Raw genomic sequence first — 22,415 nt, 5'->3', positions numbered from 1 at the left:
TAGTATGTTACAATGCTACATACGTACACTTTACAAAAGAAGGAAAGTGATATTAGAAAGCTCGCTGACACTCTGATTTCCTTTTCAGGAAATCCTGTTCCTTTCAAGGAGCTTTATTTCTGTTTGCTCAGCGGAGGACCCCCTGAGTATTGTCAATTGTCTGCAAATTGTACGTATGGAAGCAAAAGCACAAAGCAAGCATGTTTTAAGTCCACCTCCAACAGCAATGCATGCTTTCATTATGCAATAAGGACTGGCTGTTTACAGTTAAAGACGCCCACTGGACAAAAGCCAAAAGCCTATAGTGCTATTCCTCAGGAAAATTTAAGCAGCTGTGGTAATGTAATTTAAAACCTCTCAAAACTTTGCTGCAGTGCCTGTGCTACTTGATTATGCCATGAGCGCTTGGTGCCGTCAGTTCTCTAAAGGAATCACTTCGCTACAATATGAAAAAGAAAACTGAAATGCAAACCTGGAGGCAGCCTGAAATATCCAAGTAGATGAGCTTGTGACACCCTCTTCCAGAGCCGAGGTACAGTAAGCCATTGTCTGTGAATTTTCTGCAATAAGCTAAACTTAAATACTGTAAATTGGGGCATCCCCTATGCCAGATAAAAGAAGAAGTCAGTTACTAAGATGTTGCATACAGATTTCTGGTGCAACTTGATACTGTAGCTAAAAAGCTTTCTAAGAACATGGGTGGATACTGGAATTTAATGGGAATATTCACTTTGCCTGAATACAAAAAAAAACTGTGTTTCATTTTTCTTTGTTGCATGTACTTTACACTGTTTGATAAGATGATTCACGAACCAAAGTCATCTTAAACGAAACCTGATTTTAAAATGACTTTCCTTGGTTGTAAACTCAAACGTTTGCACTAAATTAGAAATATAGGACTCTCAACCATTTTAAGGACCAAGTTGTAACGTTAACTTCACATTGTTTTTTAAGCTTTTTGTGTTCAAAATGAAAACCAGAACTCTATCAAAGGATATTAAAAGCATAAAAAATTAAACATAATGTTAGACCAGCCCTGCTTGTGCAATTGTTTCCATTAAGGTTTGACACAGCTATTCTAACAAAACAAAAATACAAAATAGTTGTGTGCTCACATAACAACCTAAAGCTGTAATACTTTGCTATATCTGGAAGTAAGCCTCATTGAGGATGGTGGCATTTTTTGAGTAAATATGCACAGGATTGCACTGTGTGACTTATTAATAGGAAACCTTTATAACATATCTCCAGACAAAGGAAGTGGGTTAGACAATATTCACAGCAAACAAATACTCTGAAACTGTACTCTCTACAACTTCAATTTTATACAGTGGTGCCCCGCAAGACGAATGCCTCGCAAGTCGGAAAACTCGCTAGACGAAAGAGTTTTCCGTTTTGGAGGTGCTTCGCAAAACGAATTTCCTATGGGCTTGCTTCGCAAGACGACAATATCTTGTGAGTTCCTGCTGGTTTTTTCCCCTTTCCCCTCCCTTTTTCTAAGCCGCTAAGCCGCTTATCAGATGATCCGATCAGCAGATAAGCCGCTAAAAGCCACTAATAGCGCTAATCCGCTAATCCGTCAATGGGCTTGCTTCGCAAGACGAAAAAAACGCTAGACGAAGAGAATCACAGAACGGATTCTTTTCGTCTTGCGAGGCACCACTGTAATACATATTTAGGCATTATCATACTGAAGAGTATTAATTTTATACAATTATAAAGTAGTTGAACTAAATTAAGAGATGCAATGCCACAATTACCACAAATGAAAGCTTGCAGAAGAAAAAATACACTGTATGATTAGGAGTAGACAACATGCTCTGCAACAAATTTTAGTTCAGGAAAACATTTAAGGCAACTTCACAAGTCAGCAAAAGCTAAGCTGGGAACACCCACCGTGATGAAAGTATGACATCATGACCACTGCTTGTAAGACTTGGACTTTTGTGTTCTTAATGAATAAGAGAGGGAAAACTTTGCAGATAATAAGGGTTAAATTTAAAGGCATATGGAAAGAAATATAAACAGTAAATATTTATTTTTGTATTAAGACAAAAAGGCAGGTAAAAATTCAGATAAACTTTTCTGTGAGAAGATAAACACCCAAGATCTTCCAGTGATAGCACATTAATTTTTAGGTGTACAAACTGTGGATTATATTCTCAGTATGTACATCATGATGACAATGACAAGTAACAATGAATGGTAACAGGCTTCATCTTCTCTCGGCAAAGTTAAAATGCTCCAGCTTGTATTAGTCAGTATCTAATATTCTTTATGGCAAGAATGGGAACCTGTGGTCCCACAGATGCTGATGGGAGTTGTAGCACAGCAACATCTGGAGGGTCATAGGGCCAATCCCTGCAATGGGTTTTAATTATACTTTGTTCTTCTAGACTTCAGGTGTCTCTTAATATAACAATGTAATAAACAAATAGGTATTCTGGAGTCCCAAATGCATGGCTGAATTGAAACAAGCTTTTTACAACAATACATTTCTATGAAAATGTGTGCGTGCATACCTTTCAAAGAGAAGGGAGATTGGGTTACCTTTTAGGTCATTTTATTTCCCTTGGAGGGATGCTCTGTTAGATGTCTCAACATATGGGATGTATTGAATCATAGAATCATAGAGTTGGAAGAGACCACAAGGGCCATCGAGTCCAACCCCCTGCCAAGCAGGAAACACCATCAGAGCACTCCTGACATATGGTTGTCAAGCCTCTGCTTAAAGACCTCCAAAGAAGGAGACTCCACCACACTCCTTGGCAGCAAATTCCACTGTCGAACAGCTCTTACTGTCAGGAAGTTCTTCCCAATGTTTAGGTGGAATCTAATTGCATCCCCTATACTTGGCATTCACGGGGCAGTGTTTTTTGTGTGAATCTTTTCAAAGCCCTGACTGAGTGTAGCCAATCAGACTGACAGCAAAGGAGGGTTCAAAGTGGGGATAATGTTTATTAAGGAAGTGCAGGCTCACAATGAATGAGCTTTGTTTGGCCCAGCAACATCGTAACATAACCAACTGTATGATTTATAAATGTTACTGAAGAATTGTGTTAAAATATAACATAGTACGTAAGCTGCACCTAGTTGAGACTGCCAACAACAGGAAACTGGTTCAAAAACTAAGGGTTTTGTGGGAGGGGTCTTAAAGGAAATTTCAGTCTGAGCTGTTTGCTTGTTTTCTTTTTGTGGTTGCAGGAGATAATGTGATTAGGACAACATAGCTTGGCGGGCGAAAGAACTTTTGCAAAGTTCAGATAGGAAAACTACAATATGGTATGCTGAAAACAGAAAGTTCATTCACACTGATCCAAAATGGAATATTATTTTTGCAGGGGGAAATGTCAGCATTTGAAAAGGCTTTATGAACTTGGAGGCTACTTTGAAAATACCACTAGGCCACATTGGACACTAGAAAATGGCATAAGGATATAAAACTATACAGATCAGACATTTAAGGAGATTGTCATACTAGAGCTGATTCTAGCTCACAGCAAGAATTAACCCAGCTTTCATTTGCTGGTGTACACACAGGAACATGGGCACAAAGAACAAATTAGCTATTTAACAAACTACCTATATAACATACTTTATTTCATTCAAGCAAATTATGACCAGCTGAAATGCATAAGGAAGGAGTCCAGGTAAAACATACTGAAGGCTTGGTTTCCAGATGTTTGATCATACTGGTTGCCTCCTCTGCACACGTTCCAGCTTGTCAATATCTTTCTTAAATTGTGATGCCCAGAACTGAACGCATTACTCCAGGTGTGGTCTGATCAAGGCAGAATAGAGCAGTACTATGACATTCCCATGATTGGGACACTATATTTCTGTTGATGCAATCTAGAATAGCATTAGCTTCTTTGCTGCTACATTACACTGTTGACTGTTAAGCTTGTAGTCTACTAAAAACCCCCAGACCTTTTCTTATGTGCTACACCCAGACCAGGTGTCCCCCATCTTATATTTGTGCAGCTGGTTCCTCCTGTCTAAGTGTCTAAGTGTAGAACCTTACATTTATCCCTATTTACAGATAGGTAGCCGTGTTGGTCTTCCATAGTCAAAATAAAAAAATTCCTTCCAGTAGCACCTTAAAGACCAACTAAGTTAGTTCTTGGTATGAGCTTTCAGAATTTCAGAATTTCAGAAATAGACTGGAAAGAGAAGCGGCTGAATTGCAACTCATTACCAAACTTAAAACCATGGAGAGACCTGGTCTGAACAGAGACATTGGATTCTTATCTCATTATACATGACTAAGCCATTTTTCACCTTCTCACCCCTTGCCTTTTCCTGTAAGACCTATTGCAGTCGTTAAGAGTCGTCAACAGGCTCATTTCAGCTATCTGCCAATCTCCCATTCCCACCACCCTTCTGAGTAATACCCCTCCCCACCTTCTCACTATATAGAAGGATCTGGCAACTTCTGTTTCAGTGTATCTGAAGAAGTGTGCATGCACACGAAAGCTCATACCAAGAACTAACTTAGTTGGTCTTTAAGGTGCTACTGGAAGGAATTTTTTTATTTATCCCTATTGAATTTCATTTTGGCAGTTTGGGCCCAGTTCTCCTTTCTGTTAAGGTAATCTCCAATCCTGATTCTGTCTTCAATACTTCTACAGCATTAGATACCTCTCCCAGTTTGGGTGTCATCCGCAAATTTGATGATCATCTTCTCAGTTTCATTATCCAAGTTGTTTATAAAAATGTTTACCAACAAATGCCTCCCATTTTTCTTTCTTGTTAGAGTCATCTGCATTTGTGCCTTCAATATTTCACCTTTAAGAAACTTCCATCCATCTTGGACTCCCTTCTCTTTGAGTATTTCTGACATACAGTGGTACCTCAGGTTAAGTACTTAATTCGTTCCGGAGGTCTGTTCTTAACCTGAAACTGTTCTTAACCTGAAGCACCACTTTAGCTAATGGGGCCTCCTGCTGCTGCTGCCACTGAGCCGCCAGAGCACGAATTCTGTTCTCATCCTGAAGCAAAGTTCTTAACCTGAAGCACTATTTCTGGGGTAGCAGAGTCTGTAACCTGAAGCGTATGTAACCTGAAGCGTATGTAACCTGAGGTATCACTGTATAGTGGGATCTCACACAGTAGTTCCTCAAGTTTGTTAAGGAAATCAGCCTTCTTAAAGTCCGCAGTGCATGTCCAACGATACTCAGGTTTCCCTTGCCTCTATCTAATGAAACCCAAGAGGACATTATTGTTTCCTCTCAATGTTCACTGTACTTGCACTTTGTTGATCAGTTCCTCACTACTGGTGAGGCCTAGGTGCAAGATAGGTATGTGGAACTTGAATAGAAAACATGTGGCCCTCCATATGTTGTTAGACTGCAGCTGTCATCAGCCCTAGTGAACATGGCCCATTATCAGAGATGATGGTAGTTATAGTCCAACAACATCTGGAAGGCTGCAAGTTCCCAATACAAGAAGTCTCATTGAACTCAGGGAGCCTTATGCTTCACAACTGGTAGGGAGCTTCAGACATAAGATTTAGACTAGCTTGTGTTGTGTCTATGATTCTTAAAGTATATGCATAATACAGAAGGGAGCAGGGAAGCAGCTAGAAGATGTTTCACAAGGGTTGACTTGTATTTTTGAAATTCCTGCCAAGAACCTTTTAGAAGTCCAGTATCTCACACTTTCCTATTGTAGCCTTCCTTCATCGTGTCTTACCATGCATCCGCATATTAGGGGATTAATCAGGCACATTGTGAGCTTCAGGGAAAGTAACAGAGAACTGGATTTAATGGCCTATTTTAATTAAATTCATTGCAATTTACCTTTAGAAGATGTGAACTGCCTCCTTCAATTTGATAACCCTGGTATATGATAAGCATTTAATTTGCCAGTATAGCCTTGCAACCACTGGCACAGAGGATTTGTTCTGCCCATCTCCTCCTGCATGGTCCTGTTTCCCTTGACCTATTCATGGTCATCATTAGGTGAGGTGCTTTGATGTGCATCACCCCCATGCAATGCATGGTGAGAGGGCTTTCTCAACTACAGCAGCTACTTTACATCTGTCACAACCTCAGTAATTCTATACAGCTTCATCTCTACCTCCTGAAAACTTTTGTGTTTAGACAATTCTTTTTGCTGATTATCCATTTAAGTTTTTGTTTTGTTTTGTTTTGTTTGTTGTTATATTTTAACTGTCCATCTTTTGCTGAATTTTAAAATGTTGTTGTTGTGGCTGTATTTTTAAATAGCTGTCTTTGTTAGCTGCCTTAACTGGTTGAACTAGAAAGGTGGGCTATAACTATTCCAAATAAATGAATAACTAACTAACTAGAACGTCTTGGGGTAAACTGCAGTAAAATCAAACATGCCATTAACACAGTTCTCTTTCATTGTCCAAATAGCTCCAAAGTGCCTAATCAGGTCTTTAGCATGCAGGTGTATAATAAGGTAATCATGGTGCTCTGTTCAGCTCTAACCAAATTTATTTCATGGTCCTTTCCCAATCTGTTGTTTAGAAGTCCAAATAACTGAGGCTGTACATACATACCTGGGAGAAAGTCAATAGGACTTATTTTTGAGTGCATCTATAGGATCGGGCTGTGAACATGTCATCTGTCAGACTCAGAGAGTATCTTGTGTTTGTGAGCATGAAGGGGAGATTAGCAACTGGCCAGTAAAGACTTAGATTTCCTGAAACCAGGGAGAGTTTCGTGACAAGTGGTTTTACCACTGCCTCCTTCAAGCAGGGAAGGATCACCCCCTCTTGCAAGGAGGCAATAATAACTTCCCTGGCCCAGCTACTTGTCCCCTCTCTGCAAGTTTTTATCAGTCCATATTCTCAAGCCTTACTATTGTCAGTTCCACCACAGCCATGAAGTCCTCAGCCACCCCAGAGCCAGTTGCCTTGGCAGGGATGTTGAAGTCTCTCAAAACCAGTGGTCAATGTCTTATTGGAGGGAGGGTTGTTGCCCCTGCTTTTTGATCACTGTTTTATTTGGGAGAGGGTTGTAGTAGTTTGCCCTTTTTTTTTGAGGGGGGTGCTCAGCACTGCCAACTTTTCTGCTGTGAAATTGTTGTTGTTTTCTGGCACCCACAGCAGTTTCCTACAATTTCAAATGTGTCTCTTGGTCCAAAAAGTTGGGGGACACTTGTTTCCATATTACAGTGATAGTCTGCGAGAGAGAGTAGCTGATCTTTATAAAGGTGGAATCTTTCTTCTACTGTTACACTAAAATTCAGAATTTATTTATAAAACAGATTGTTTTTACCTTGACAGAAGTCTTAGTGTTCCATTTGTGATATCTGTGTGAGATAAATTTAAGTAAAGGATTGCTGGGCAACCTTCTGTTACAAGCCTTATTAGTTCATCCTGTTCAATAAAGAAAATCATAAATGAAATTGGCTTCATTTTTTAAAGTAAATAATATGGCTCTATATCAGATGCATTTTTCAGCTCACACTATACTTCAACAGCACACCTAAGACATCTGATAATAAATTGGACATGCAATAATAATAATATTTAGCATCATCTGCTGTAACCACATTCTTAACATAATACAACATATAAATGTAACTAAAATAACCAGAATCTTTAGGTAGAATAAATGACCTCTTTTAGTTTTGAAAATAGCCTCCTTAAATTGTTGTTTCTGATCCATATTTGGCCCATTGGAGGCTCCTCACACCAGTGTAGACTGAAGCTAGAAGTCTATACAGCTTTTCATTGATTACAAACCATGAAATCAGATGGGTTTCCTATTCAAACTTAGTAATATTTGGACTTTAGCCATATTATGCTACATAAATAGAGCACAGCTTTTCATTTTAAAAATGTTGTGTCTTCTCTAGAAATCAAAATTAGAACTAAAATTCACTATATCTGAATTACATTAAGGCTATTTCAAATTTGTTGTATGAATACTTACATTTAACCCTTGGCATTCAGTGACATTTAAGTCTTGCAAATTCTTACAGTGAGCTAAAATAAATATAACACCAAATCAGTATCTTGCATTACTTGAAAACATCAGCTAATATCTAGCAGTTTTCAGTAACATAAACCCAAAATCAGCAATGCAATGGGAAAGAATGAAATATATATTATACCAATGGTCAGTAACACTGGAGATATGTCATTTCATTGGGATTACACAATGTTTTCATTGTTAAAAGATAGTTTTGCTTTTTCCAGGGACACCCCCCAATCACCAAAGGAATGTAGTTATTGCTCTGTTAACACACATTCTCAAACAGTAAGATAAGCCACCCTGCTGAGGCTTGGACAAGATGCCTGTGACAGCATGTCACTCCTCTGACAGCTCCTAGACTTGATTGGGTCAGGAATGTAAACTTAATGAGTGTTGATACTATGAATGAATAGGGACATTATAAGCCTTTTTCTTAACTAAGATTTTGTCCTGTGACATCTCAGCCCATGCTATGGGTCCATCTTGTTTAATGGCCTCACTTTCCTATGATCCCCTTGCCTCCAGGATGAGAAGATAATGCAGACTACTGGGCAAACCTCTTTGTCCATTTAGTTTTAGAACTAGATCATATTACTATAACACTGGAACCTAGAGGTGAATGGGGCTCTCTCCCAGGTAAATTTGTATAGGATTGCAGCCTACATGTACATAACAGAGTGAATCAGCATCTTATCCTGTACACCAGGGATAAGAAACCTGTGATCTCCAGATACTGCTTGAACATGACTCCCATCACCTCTGACCATTGATTGTGTTAGCAAACACTGAAATGGAGTCCAATGACATCTGGAGGGCCACTTTCCCACCCATGCTGTTAGGCTGCAATCCCAGACAATATTTTCATAGAACATGGTATTGTACCAGCCAAGGCAGTAGAGCAAATATTTAGAAGCAGGCTAAGAAGAATCATAAGATTATGAGAGGGCAAAGCTCAGTGGTAGAACATCTGCTCTGCATGTGTACAGAAAGTCCCATGTCCAATCCCCAGCATCTCTAGGTTGAGCTAGGAGAAAATATGAAACCATGGAGACTCTGAAACTCTGCTGTCAGTCAGTGTTAACCAGCGCTGGAAAACTTCTGGCCTGTGGAAAGCCAGAGGTTCAAGAGCAGCATCGGCAGTAGACAGGCTGGGCAGGTCCACCTTCTATGTTCCAAGGGCGGACCAAACCTTCATAATCTTTTCTCTGGTCTGCCCTGGAAGCCCTTCTCCCTGGGAGCCAGACAATATGATTCCCATCACCTCTGACCATTGATGGTGCTAGCTAACTCCAGTTCCACTGCCAGATTCCACCCTCCTGCCCAGCCACATCAGGTAGATTCCTGATGCTTCCCACTCCTTGCCCAACAGTCATGTCAGGCCACAACGACCACCAGGTAAACCAGTAACAGGGTATTATTACCTTTAATGTGGAATTCACCTTTTTCAAAGGTGCCACACACTGGGTCAACATTTTAATCAAGCTATCCACAAAGACCCAAGGTCTCTTTCCTGTGTAGTCACTGCTACTTCAGACTATTAACATATATGGGAAGGTAGGATTTCTTTTCCCAGTGTCCATCACTTAACACTTGTTTAAAAGAGCGAATGACATTCAATGTAATTCCCATTCACTCGCTTTCATTTCAAGAAGAAATACAAGACAGTTCACAAACAAACGTCAACAGCAAAATAACAAGAATAAAAATATAGCTACCAAAAATAAAAATACAGTGTAAAACAGCTACATTCAAATACCCATAATTAGAATATATAATAAACCCCTTAAAACAGCATAAGAGTTACAACAACAATTACTACCAAATACAACCAACCAAGCTTGGGAACCCCTAACCTCTCACAATATCAATAAAAATAAACAAACAAATAAATAAATAAATAAATACACAAAGGACCTACTCATGTGATGCTGACACAACCCCCCCCCACACTAAGAATAGGCAACAGAATGAAAGAACAATATATTCATCCTCACCTCTCCTTTCCCCCAACTGCAAGACGTCTGACAAAAATGTCTCTCACCAAACATAAACGATCTGTGAAAAGGACTATGAATTGACTTTGAGAAAACAGGTGTACAGTTCCCTGTTTTTCCGTTTGCTTTGTACCACAACCCCCCCTAATAAAAACTAATAAAATAAAATAAAATAACCTGAGCCATCCTAAAAACAAATTACTACTACGAGACGAAAGTCAGGAAATCAGGGAAATGCTTTTTAAGCAGGTGTATCTTCAGGAGTCAATGGAATGCCAATACTGATGGGGCATTGCATATTTCAGCCAAGAAGGGCATTCCATAGCACTGCTGTCACTAATGAAAACAGCTTCTTCCATGTTTACTACAAGCCAATAATCATCAGACCATGGCAAAATTATCTGGGTTCCATTTGTTGACCTAAATGCCCTTACAAATTCATTCCCTGAGTCCCCTGTATCAGGTGATACTGTATCAGGTATAATGGTGTGTGACATCATCATTATTTGATAATAAATAAATTATTTATATCTCCATTTAGGAGGGAAGCTCACCATTATTATCACAGTCGGAATTATTTTCAATACACAATGTGCTGATTATTATGGAAAACATATTGAAATGTCAGCTTTAATTCATTATAATTTAGGACACCAGTCGTGAAAGACCTACATTGACTCCCAGTACAATTCTGAGCACAATTCAAAGGGCTGGTGCTGACCTTTAAAGCCCTAAATGGCCTCGGTCCAGTATACCTGAAGGAGCGTCTCCATCCCCATTGTTCATCCTGGACACTGAGGTCCAGCTCCGAGGGCCTTCTGGTGATTCCCACACTGCAAGAAGTGAAGTTACAGGGAACCAGGCAGAGGGCCTTCTCAGTAGTGCCCTCCCATCAGATGTCAAGGAAATAAACAACTGACCTTTAGAAGACAATCTGAAGGTTACATACGCTTCAGGTTACATATGCTTCAGGTTACAGACTCAGCTAACCCAGAACTAACTTAGTTGGTCTTTAAGGTGCTACTGGAAGGAATTTTTTTATCCAGAAATAATGCTTCAGGTTAAGAACTTTGCTTCAGGATGAGAACAGAAATTGTGCTCCGGCGGCGCAGTGGAACGAATTAAGTACTTAATCCGAGGTACCACTGTATCAGGAAATTTTTTATGTCTGATGTTTTACAATTTTTTATATATGTTGTAAGCCACCCAGAGTGGCTGGGGAAACACAGTCAGATAGGCGGAGTAATAATAATAATAATAATAATAATAATAATAATAATAATAATAATAATAAAATTTTTTTATTATTAATTCTAGGGTAATATCTCGCTAATATTCTGTTTTTCTTCCAACAGAGCGATTCCTCAAACCCTTGCTGTGCCTCCTTGATTCAGAACCACGCTAGTTAAAGGCTTCCAAACTCAGATTTCAAAGGAATACTCTGACTGTTCCAGCTGTTGTACAAAATAATTGGGACCAGCTGGATGTCAGGATGCAAGTGGTTACAATTATAATACTACTTTTCTTTTGTAAAGCAGCTGACTTTCGGAAGACAAGAAATGGAAGTTCAAGAAACAGAGCAAATAATGGAAAGTCAAACGGCTTAAGAAGAGCATCTGGCACCGTCAAGCGCTACACCCCAGGCCCCCCATGTGACGTGTACACCTATCTTCATGACAAATACTTAGATTGCCAAGAAAGGAAACTGACATTTGTATTGTCTGATTGGCCGGAAGATTTAAAACACATGCTCCTAGCAAGAAATAGAATTCGCAAGCTGAAGAACAACATGTTTTCCAAGTTCACCAAATTAAAAAGTCTAGATTTGCAACAGAATGAGATATCAAAAATTGAGGATGAAGCTTTTTTTGGTTTAAATAAACTCACTACACTTTTACTGCAGCACAATAAGTTGAAAATCCTGTCTGAGGAGGTGTTTATTTACATGCCTCTTTTAATTTATTTACGCCTGTATGATAATCCATGGGACTGCAACTGTCAGATAGAAAGCCTTATAACGATGCTGCAGCTTCCAAGAAACAGGAACTTGGGAAATTATGCTAAATGTGTACACCCAACAAAACTAAAAGGTCAAAAGCTCAAGCAAGTAAACTCAGAGCAGCTGTGCATTGAAGGAGAAAGACCAGACCCTCCTATTCCAAAACCTAAACCCATCAGACCTGAATTTGACTCTTCTCTCTGCCACATTTACATGTTTCCTGTACAGACACTGGACTGCAGAAAAAAAGGTCTGTATAAGCCAAATACATGTTCCTTTTTAGCTGCTCATTAATGACCATTAAAGTTATCATTATGAAACTTCACCCAAGGTAATGGAAAGGTGCGGTATATTTTAAAAAATATTTTAGGCTGTAAGCCTTCTGACTGTTACCTGAGAGTAAGCCAAATTGAATTCAAGGAATTACTTGTCAGTAGAGATGCAGAAGATTACAGTTGGTGGTTATAGCCCAAGCGGTGGAATTTTTCACCTATCCATTATCCATTATTATTATTATCATCCATAACAATCAATAGACTTCTGATAAAAACTTATAGCATCCTGATTACAAAATAACAAAAGTAGGCATATGTGCCTTAAGTGTGTCAGATGCAAGCAGCCTGGAAGTACGATGAGCATGTAGCCCTATAATACATTTAGCATAAAAATATTAGTGATTTAATCAAACAAATTGTGCCATCATATAGGAGAAGCCTGCATCTACTTACCACCCATGACTACAAGGAAATTAATTTATAATAAAAATAATTTAGAGTAATTTATCTTTCAAGCCCCATGTCTTGTAACTGACCCATGTCTACTCAGAAATAAACCTCATTGTATTCAATGATGGGCTCCAAGTAAGTGGATTTAGGACTGAGGCCTTAATTTGTTTCTACTTGAATTTTAAAAACCAATGAACTGCATTGTTCATTATTGCTATTTTCAAATGGAAAGAAGTTATCTCTTTTGTTACCTGTAGACTTTATCTGTACTCCTCAGTTACATTCCAAAGCTCTTTAGCAAAGCAGGAAGAACCAACTGAATTCAACTGCTACTTTTTGGCTACTACCCATTCCCTAAAACAGGGGGTAGAGAACCTCTGGCCAGTGGTTTGGCTCATGGGATTAACATTTGGCTCAAGAGATCATTTCCCCCATTTTTAATTCAATGGGACTTGCCTCTTAGTAGACAGGGTTAGAACTGCAGCCAGAGATGTCTTTATGATGGGCTATTAGTCACTTAATTAACTTGGTCTTTAAATTGCCGCAAGATATAGTGGTACCTCGGGTTAAGTACTTAATTTGTTCCGGAGGTCCGTTCTTAACCTGAAACTGTTCTTAACCTGAAGCACCACTTTAGCTAATGGGGCCTCCTGCTGCCACCGGAGCACGATTTCTGTTCTCATCCTGACGCAAAGTTCTTAACCCGAGGTACTATTTCTGGGTTAGCGGAGTCTGTAACCTGAAGCGTATGTAACCCGAGGTACCACTGTATTTGTTTCTGCACGCTGTCTTTCTAGATTCATTAACTTTGAAAAGAAACACACAGGGAAAGTAACTGATTTGCAAATATTTGCTGATACCTGAGACATGCATGTCTATCATGTACAATGATAAATAAAAATGTTTAAAATATTCATATATTGGCATTAGCAGATTAAATGGAAAAAAGATTTGTGCAAATTAAACCAATGGTAGCAGAACGTAAAATACTAGATGAAAGTTTGAATTAATTTTGGATTGGATTTAGGGATGTTTGTACACCCCTAGGTTCCCTGCCTAGACAAATTTAAAAACAATAGAAATCAGGGAATAATATCTGGAAGGCAACAAAATGTTATCCACATTCAAACTCCTGCTCTAAAAGACCATTCATTCTTATGCAGAGCTTAGACAAAATTGTATAGACCAACTCCTATGTCAATCTAGGTTCCTATCCGGAGAAAACCAGGTTTTACACTTGCTGAATAACATCACTAGAGCTATACCTTCCTTGGTGGCCAAATTTCTTTTTTTAGCTTTTAAGCGTCGCAAGACTTTAATTGATTGTATTGATACAGGGCTATCTGTTTAGCCCATTTTAGTGTTGGCTAAGTTCTAAAATCTTCCTGGAGCTTTTAACTGTGTATTGACAAATGTACTTTTTTCTGACTGATGGTCGAATAAAAGGTTGATGATGATGATGATGATGACCATTCATCCACCAACCTGTCAAACTGCAACCCCCACACCTGACAACTACACAAGCTATCTTCAAACTAAATAGCACCAGATGAGTTTTTAAAAGTGACCCAAGCCACAAAGTGCAGAGGAAGACAAACTTCTCAATGTTGTTTTGACAGAAAGATAATATGTGAATTGGTGAATCAATAGCATCATTCTTCATAAAAATTAATTCAATAAGGCAGCCAGAAAACAATGCTCTACATTGTCTGCAACAGGGAAAGGACACTTTTTGGCACAATCTGTACTACTTGTAAATTTTTAAGATGGTTTCTTTAGCACCTCAGTTGGTTTACTTTGTTTCAAACTCTCAGTGGGTACATTAATTCTCTGAAGTTGGTGATACACAAACTAAAGGAGTAATGGGCAATGTATTTGGGAATAGGATATGCACACCAGGCTACCACCTTACTGAAGCTAAGTAGGTCTGAGTCTGGTCAATGTTGGATGAGAGACCATGTAGGAACCACATGTATGCTACCTGGGATTCCATAATGGAAGAAAGGTGGGGTATAAATAGAAGACAATAACTTTTAAAAGCTGTCTTAAAAACAAAAGAAGACTTCAGAATGCACATGAGTAGTCTATGTTGTTATATGGATAGATGGGAAACTATGTTGTGGCGGGGACTATGGCTTTCCATAATATATATGTATATATATTTCTTCTTTCCTTCTCAAGAATTAAAGAAAGTTCCCGGTAACATCCCTCCAGATGTAGTTAAACTTGATCTATCTAACAATAAAATCAACCAGCTACGACCCAAGGAATTTGAAGACATGAATGACCTGAAGGTATTAAACCTCAGTAGTAATGGAATAGTTCACATAGACCCAGGTGAGTAAACTTTATTATGATATATCAAACTATAGTGAGTTTTAATAAATGCTTTCATGATACAAAAGGTGGCTCATTTCCTCAAAATGTCATTTTTAATAATTATGAAATAGTAATAAATACAAGTTGAATATCTATCAAATCTAAGAGACTTCCACCTACGGGAAGCAACAACAGTCACTGATTAATCAGATTGTTTTACAGTGCAATATTATGCATGTCTTCTTAGAAGCAAGCCCACTGAATTCAATACAAGTTACTCCTAGATAAATTTGTATGGGATTACACTGTTAATCTCTATGATGGGTCTCGTACAGAAGACTCACAATAATGTTCAGAACATTGTGCCTCTCTTGTTTCTTCAAAACACAACCACAGTGAATCTCAGCCAAGGTTTAATGGTACTAACACATATCTCTATGCTTGTTGTTATTTCTACGCAGTAGATATGTAATCCTAGTGTTTACATTTTTTGAACAGCTGCATTTGCAGGACTCATGAACCTGGAAGAATTGGATTTATCAAACAACTCCCTGCAAAATTTCGAATATGGAGTATTAGAAGATTTGTACTTTTTGAAAATACTGTGGCTTAGAGAAAATCCTTGGAGATGTGACTACAACATTCATTATCTTTTCTACTGGTTGAAGCACCACTACAGTGTTCACTACCATGGTTTAGAATGTAGAAAACCTGAGGAATTCAAAGGCTGGTTTGTTGGGAAATATGTCAGAAGCTATTATGAAGAGTGTCCCAAAGATAAGCTTCCTATTTACCCAGAAACATTTGAACAGGATACCGACGATGAAGAATGGGAAAAGCACAAAGAATATCCAGTTCAAACAGGAAAGAAACATGGGGTTATTGTCACTGTAATAGGTTAATTTGATCACTGCCACATTCAATCCTTTAATATTTTTGTAAGAAAAAATGGTAGTTTATATTTTTGTTAAATGCAGTTTATGTTCATGAGGGATTATCTGTTAAAATATTTTTGGTACTAATCACATGATGACATTACCTGTTTCCTTATAAACTTACTCTTTTTAATCTGTTTTGTGTCATTTTTGCCTAACTAGTAACCATTTGCAAATTTTTAACGCAAAGGCATATGATTTATTGCTGTGTAATAAACTAAACCTCTTTAGAGAGTTGGGCTTAAACATCCTAAAACTTGAAATCCATGTTTAACCAGAAGTAAGTTGTACTATGGGATGCGGGTGGCGCTGTGGGTAAAACCTCAGCGCCTAGGACTTCAAATCCCCGCGGCGGGGTGAGCTCCCGTCGTTCGGTCCCAGCTCCTGCCCACCTAGCAGTTTGAAAGCACTCTTAAGTGCAAGTAGATAAATAGGTACCGCTTTATAGCGGGAAGGTAAATGGCGTTTCCGTGTGCTGCGCTGGTGCTGGCTCGCCAAAGCAGCTTCGTCACGCTGGCCATGTGACCCGGAAGTGTCTCCGGACAGCGCTGGCCCCCAGTGGCGTAGCGTGGGTTGTCAGCACCCGGGGCAAGGCAAGTAATTTGCGCCCCCTAACCCGTGGATTTTAGCAGGGGGCAGAGAGCTGCGAGTGCGAGCGCCCCCCCCCGATGTTGCGCCCGGTGCGGCCGCCCCCCTGCACCCCCCACGCTACGCCACTGCTGGCCCCCGGCCTCTTAAGTGAGATGGGCGCACAACCCTAGAGTCGGACACGACTGGGCCGTACGGGCAGGGGTACCTTTTTACCTTTAAGTTGTACTATGTTCAGTGGAGCCTACTCCCAGTTAAGTGTGCACAGAACTACTGTCATCCACTGCAATCTGTTGAATATTGTAACTGCAACAGAAGGCACACACATCCAACTTTCTAATGAGGCACAAATAGGCAAACACCAATTTATCCTTCCTAAGTGCCTAGATCTGGACAAGGGCAAAGTCATCTGAGTCAGGGGATAGGCAGCCAAAGTCCAATTTGTAATTACTGGATCCTTCCCAACTACTCTATTCTGAACTTAAAAATGGAAAGCATAATGCTGGTGGTCAACAAAAGAGGTTTAAAGACTGTCTTGAGGCAAATCTAAAAAAATGTAGTATAAACATCAACAATTGGGATACTTGCCTACGAGCGCTCCAATTGGAGAACAGCCTTTACCAAAGGTGTCATGGGCTTTGAAGACACTCAAACTCAGGATGCAAGGGAGAAACGTGCTAAGAGGAAGGCACGCTTGGCAAATCCACACCATGATCAACTCCCACCCGGAAACCTATGTCCCTGCTGTGGAAGGACATGTGGATCCAGAACTGGCCTCCAGTTACTTACAGACTCATTGTTAAAACCGTGTTTATGGAAGACAATCTTACTCAGCTATGAGTGATCACCGAAGCAGGTGAATTAGACCTGAGCCTATTTAGACATAATACTACTCAGTTTTGGGTTTTGGGTTTTCAGAATGATTTGGTTCAGAAGGGGATAAACAATCACATAAAAAGAAAAAAAATCAGATGTTCTACAGTCACTCACAAATGGAGTATCTTCAGCTGATGTGCTCCTAACATAGGACGTGTTTTGGCATGGAATGGCAGAGCTTCCCCAAGGATTGTGTCAAAAAAAATCTCAATACCACCCTACTTGGTGTAGAGCGTCAGAAGGGTGCAATCCAGACTAATCTGTATCATAGGGTTGTTGAGAGGTTAAAATAGAAAGGGGGAGAACAACGTGCGCCACCTTTGCAGTCCTTGGAAGAAAAGAGGGATATCAATGTAATAAATCAATAAAATTATTGACTTGTAAAAAGAAGGAAAATATTGAAACTATGTTCTCTGCAGAGGAAAAATGTACATCAGTACTGATCAGTCGTGACATTTGTCCCACAGTACAAAACTGGTAACTGACAAACCAATGATGTAAATTCAAATTCAGGGAAAATCCACTATCTTTCCTACATCAATGAAACTATCAAAGCGTGAGCCAAGCATAGGATTAAGATCAACTTTAGCTTTAATCTGTAGCCTCATACTTTGTGAGAAACTATTAAGAAAATCATAGCTGCAAGAATGCTTTGAATTGAAAAAAGCTGCTTGTAAACTCTAGCAGGGCTTCACAAACTGAAAATACTCCTCCAATAACCCTAAAGGTTCACATGTGTCATTTGGCTTGAAAATCATTTTCTGGAATCCAAAGAGCCTACGTAAAATATACTCGGGGCTGATTTATCTTTATAGCTAAAGCCCCTGGAATATTGCTCTGGAGGATCCTCAGTCCTTCAGGAACACCTTCAGGTGGGGCACAAGGAGCTCTGGCAGGAAGAGGGAATAGCTAGCTAGGGTTGTGTGTGTAACACTTACACTCCTTCCCTCACCGCTCCAAATTAAAATGAAATAGACGGAAAACTGGCAACTTACCTTTAAATTTTCTGTAAAGTTGTCCAGGAACACCTCCTGTTTTTTTTTACTTTTATTCCTTTACACTGTAATCCTATACACATATATTCAGAAGTCCCCATGAGTTCAGTGGGGTATACTCCTAGATATGTGACACAGGATTGCAGCCACAGAATTATTTCCTACAGTGATCTCAAGTATTGAAGAACTGACTACTGAGAGGGAAAGACCTTCCTGTGGGTCCAAAGTAAGATGCAGGTGCCTGGCTAAGTTTTAAAAGTTGAAACTTACAAAATTCCTCACTTTAAATATCCGTTATGATCCCCGCCCCCCCGCAAATGGTCTTAGTTATTCACAGTATAGAAAGACAGGAAAGGATGACAAGGCAGATATCGGACTCAGAATAACACAGCTGTTGTTGGGGGGGGGCTGGATTTACAGGCAACTTGAAGCCAGTTGCTGCAAGAAGAGAGTCTGCAACATTACAGAGTAAAAGAAAAATGGGAGGGATCTAATGGTTGACATTTGAAGCTGCAGCCCAAAAGCCAAACAAGTTCCAGGGGAATAAAGTGTTACTTCAGTGGCTAATAAAATCTAAAACTGCTGAAACAGAAAAATGAGTGAATCCTGAATGGCCCCATAGAATTGCTAGAGCAGGAAATGGGAACCTAAAACAGGCAGCAGAATTCTGTTAAAGCAGAGGTACATTTTTATTTACTAGAAAGATTCATGGCTAAATAGGTAAATAATTATTCTTCCTAATAGGCCAAAGAAAAGTTCAGAAAAGACTCTCCTCCCTGCAAGAGAGGGGAGTGGTTGTGGGCGGGAGCCCGGACTCCGCCCTGGCAGGGGCCTTAGCCCCTGCCCCTCCTTACCTGGCCGGCCGGCGCCCACGCCCACTGGGGGCAGCCAACCAGGTGCCTCCGAGGGGCGTGTTTAGTGGCTTAATGCTGCGGCGCCGGCTTCGCCTCCTCCTCATTCGTCGTCGTCCCTCAGCGAGTCACCCACTCTCCACTCCCAGTTAGCTCAGGGTCTAGGTTTTTGGCTTTGCTATGGACCTTAGGTTGGTCGCCCCGGTTGTCTGGGGGGCCTGGTAGGAATTTTTCCATTTGGCATTATGCCTCTTGGTTTTTTCGCCTACCTCGTAGCAATTGTCACAACTTTTGTGGTATTGGTGGGTAGGTTAGGCATTGGATTCATGTGTTGTGATGTGTTAAGGGCTAGGTGTGGCCATCGCCTACGCCTTCAATTTTTGGGTATTCCGTTAAAGGAATCTGGCGGTCGTGTACTCCGTCTGATGCCTGCTTGGCGGGAGGCCATGGCACGACCCTCGGTGACGTCAGGGGGGAGCCTATAGTTGGATTAGCATCAACAGGCTCCACCTACTGGTGAATAAACCCCCTTGTTTTAGACATCCAATGCCTAAGCCAATACCTTTTCACTCCTGTAATCAATAAAGTTGTGGCCTTTTCTTGCCCATTAACCTTATACCACGTGTCCATGTGTATTTATTTCACATAGCGGGGTCGGGGCCCTCGATCCACAACTGGAATTTAGCATGAGAAATAGCTTTGAAAAGATAACGTAGCTCTTTAAGTAACCTTCTTCAACTGGCACTTCATGGATGAATAATTAATTAATTACAATATGCCCAAGAAAGTGGGAACATCAAAAAGGCACCCACCTCTGCTTACTTTTAACTATGGTTCCAGTCTGAGGTCCAATCTAGTTATGAGAAATGAAAATGTAAAAATAAACCCCCACAAACAACCACAGAGCATAAGAAGAAGAATTTGCTACAAAGACAGCAAAAACCCAAAACTGGGTAAGATTGTCAGGTGGGAAGAAAAACAAATACTGAGCCTTCACTTGGATTATTTACACTATCTGCACTTTGCCCTTGCTGCTTATTCTCCAGGCCAACCAACACTGAGATGACTGTCTGAAGCTGCAGTTGAAAGTGTGGTTGTCTTACAAGTCTCAAGTTGAGTGATCTCCAGCAGGGCTGGCCTTCAGGTAGCTTGGTTCCTTCTCCTTACCCCTTGCTAGTTACAAAAGGATAACCCTCATCTGGGAACTTCGTTTGGGGCCTCAAAGTACAGTGGTACCTCGGGTTAAGTACTTAATTCGTTCTGGAGATCCGTTCTTAACCTGAAACTGTTCTTAACCTGAAGCACCACTTTAGCTAATGGGGCCTCCTGCTGCTGCCGCGCCGCCAGAGCACGATTTCTGTTCTCATCCTGAAGCAAAGTTCTCAACCCGAGGTACTATTTCTGGGTTAGCGGAGTCCGTAACCTGAAGTGTATGTAACCTGAAGCGTATGTAACCCGAGGTACCACTGTATGTGAATTTACATAATTGTAAACCTATTATACATTTTTTGAATACAGTGGTACCTCTGGATGCGAACGGGATCCGTTCCGGAGCCCTGTTTGCATCCTGAAGCAAACGCACCCCGCATCTGCGGGTCGCAATTCGCCACTTCCGCGCATGCGCGTGATGTCATTTTGAGCGCATGCGCAAGCAGCGAAACCCAGAAGTAACGCATTCTGTTTCTTCCAGGTCACCGTGGAGCGCAACCCAAAAATGCTCAACCTGAAACATATTCAACCCGAGGTATGGCTGTATTTCAAAAAGATGGACACATAAACAGCAAGACAATGAAAAGAAATTAGAAATTTAATAAAATGCTTACCAATATTTTTAAAGGTAAACCAATAAAGAGTAGAACAACCACGAAGATTCAAATTAAGCACATTAGTATGCCACTTCAGCAAAATATTTCCGGCTATGTTATCTTTAATCTTCTCTTTTACTGCAGAAAAATTAATCTAAACAGAAAATATATTTCGATATAATTAACAACAAAGAGTTCTATACATTACAAATGTTAAGGTTCATTAAATCTGTCATCCTAAAAATACAAACAACTGTTTCACTTCTGGAAGGTGAGTAGTTCAGGAGAATCAAATGAAAATACATTGAAGTTCAATGACAACAGGATATGGGTAGAGATGTACAGGACAATATCTATGCTAAATCTAGGAATCTTTCCAATACAGAGGCAGAAATTATGTGCTTCATATGCCTACAAATGCCTAGTACTGGGGTAAAGTTTCAGCCCGCAATATTGTGGCACATTGGGATAGTACTTTTTGGGGGGTTGGGTGTAATCTTTCAATGAGATTGACACAAGATTTGATTTCTTAATTTAAAACAAAGCTGAGTCACTACTCCAAGTCAGCTGCACTTGATGTCATTTCCATGAAACATTCTGGCCCCAATTTCCAAAGTGCTTGGCAGCCTAGCTACTGAGCACAGCTAAACAGCCACTTGAAGAAGCAGCTTAGCTTAGTTTTAAGCTTGAAGAGAGAAATTCTCCCAAACTTGTGAAAGATGATATTCTAGGGAAGGGGGGGGGGGATTATGCAGAGCCCTTCAAATGTTCATTGTTAGGAATCATTCACATTTTCCATATTTATTATTCACAAATTATTCATCTGTCTTTCACTGTTTTTCTAATCACTTTTCTTTTTTACAGTCTAATAATAATAATAATAATAATAATAATAATATAGTTATTGTCATTGCCCCCTTCGGGGACAACAAAATTACTTGACTGCTCCATAAAAACACTAATTAAACAATACAGTATAATACAGCAAGGGAGATTTTCATTTCATTTATTTATTTACGGCTATTAGCCCATAAAGGGAGATTAGATGACTTTCAAAGTCCGGGCTTCCCATTCAGGGCCGAGATTGCTCTGGAGAAGAAGCTGTTCTTAAGACGGCTCGTTCTTGTCTTCATCGTCCTGTATCTCCGTCCCGACGGCAAGAGCGCGAAGAGACAGTGACCAGGATGCGATGGATCTTTTACTATGTCCAGTGCCTTCCTATGGCACCTTGTGGCATAAATCTGCTCTAAGGTGGAGAGTGGGCAGCCAACAATGCTCTCTGCTGCCTTAACAACCCTGCACAACCCCATCCTGTCCTGGGTAGTACAGCTTCCGTACCACACACATAAGCCATAACTTATTTAGTTGTGGGCCAG

General features: G+C 40.0%; 2 protein-coding genes and 1 long non-coding RNA gene across 4 annotated transcripts in view; 2 read left to right on the top strand and 1 right to left on the bottom strand.

Annotated features, from left to right (window-relative positions):
• Positions 1-22,415, top strand: part of LOC310688060 — a 150,436-nt gene that overhangs the window by 78,699 nt on the left and 49,322 nt on the right. The window lies entirely within an intron of this gene.
• Positions 1-22,415, bottom strand: part of FBXL13 (F-box and leucine rich repeat protein 13) — a 69,630-nt gene that overhangs the window by 30,073 nt on the left and 17,142 nt on the right. For both annotated transcript variants that reach the window (XM_083464023.1, XM_083464022.1), the window contains exons 9-12: positions 21,058-21,193; positions 7,911-7,963; positions 7,251-7,351; positions 473-602 (exon numbers count right to left, since the gene is read on the bottom strand). In XM_083464023.1, the coding sequence (XP_083320149.1) occupies positions 473-602; positions 7,251-7,351; positions 7,911-7,963; positions 21,058-21,193 (420 nt within the window). The remainder of the gene's footprint in view (positions 1-472; positions 603-7,250; positions 7,352-7,910; positions 7,964-21,057; positions 21,194-22,415) is intronic.
• LRRC17 (leucine rich repeat containing 17) lies at positions 392-16,057 on the top strand. The gene is made up of 4 exons (XM_083464096.1): positions 392-532; positions 11,302-12,195; positions 14,852-15,007; positions 15,488-16,057. Exons 2-4 carry the CDS (start codon positions 11,439-11,441, stop codon positions 15,889-15,891), a joined length of 1,317 nt encoding a protein of 438 aa, XP_083320222.1. The 5' UTR covers positions 392-532; positions 11,302-11,438; the 3' UTR covers positions 15,892-16,057.

The sequence above is a fragment of the Podarcis liolepis genome, assembly GCF_965112155.1.
Source record: "Podarcis liolepis genome assembly, chromosome: 10".
In the NCBI taxonomy this organism is placed as follows: domain Eukaryota; kingdom Metazoa; phylum Chordata; class Lepidosauria; order Squamata; family Lacertidae; genus Podarcis; species Podarcis liolepis.
Note: the sequence above shows the minus strand (reverse complement) of the source record. Positions and strands in the feature narration are given on the sequence as shown.

What these genes read in the sequence shown, in the direction of transcription:
- LRRC17 (XM_083464096.1), top strand. Translation starts at nt 11,439, where the DNA reads ATGCAAGTGGTTACAATTATAATACTACTTTTCTTTTGTAAAGCAGCT. An exon ending in ACTGGACTGCAGAAAAAAAG is followed by an intron (nt 12,196 to 14,851) that starts GTCTGTATAAGC and finishes TTCCTTCTCAAG; the next exon opens with AATTAAAGAAAGTTCCCGGT. An exon ending in AATAGTTCACATAGACCCAG is followed by an intron (nt 15,008 to 15,487) that starts GTGAGTAAACTT and finishes TTTTTTGAACAG; the next exon opens with CTGCATTTGCAGGACTCATG.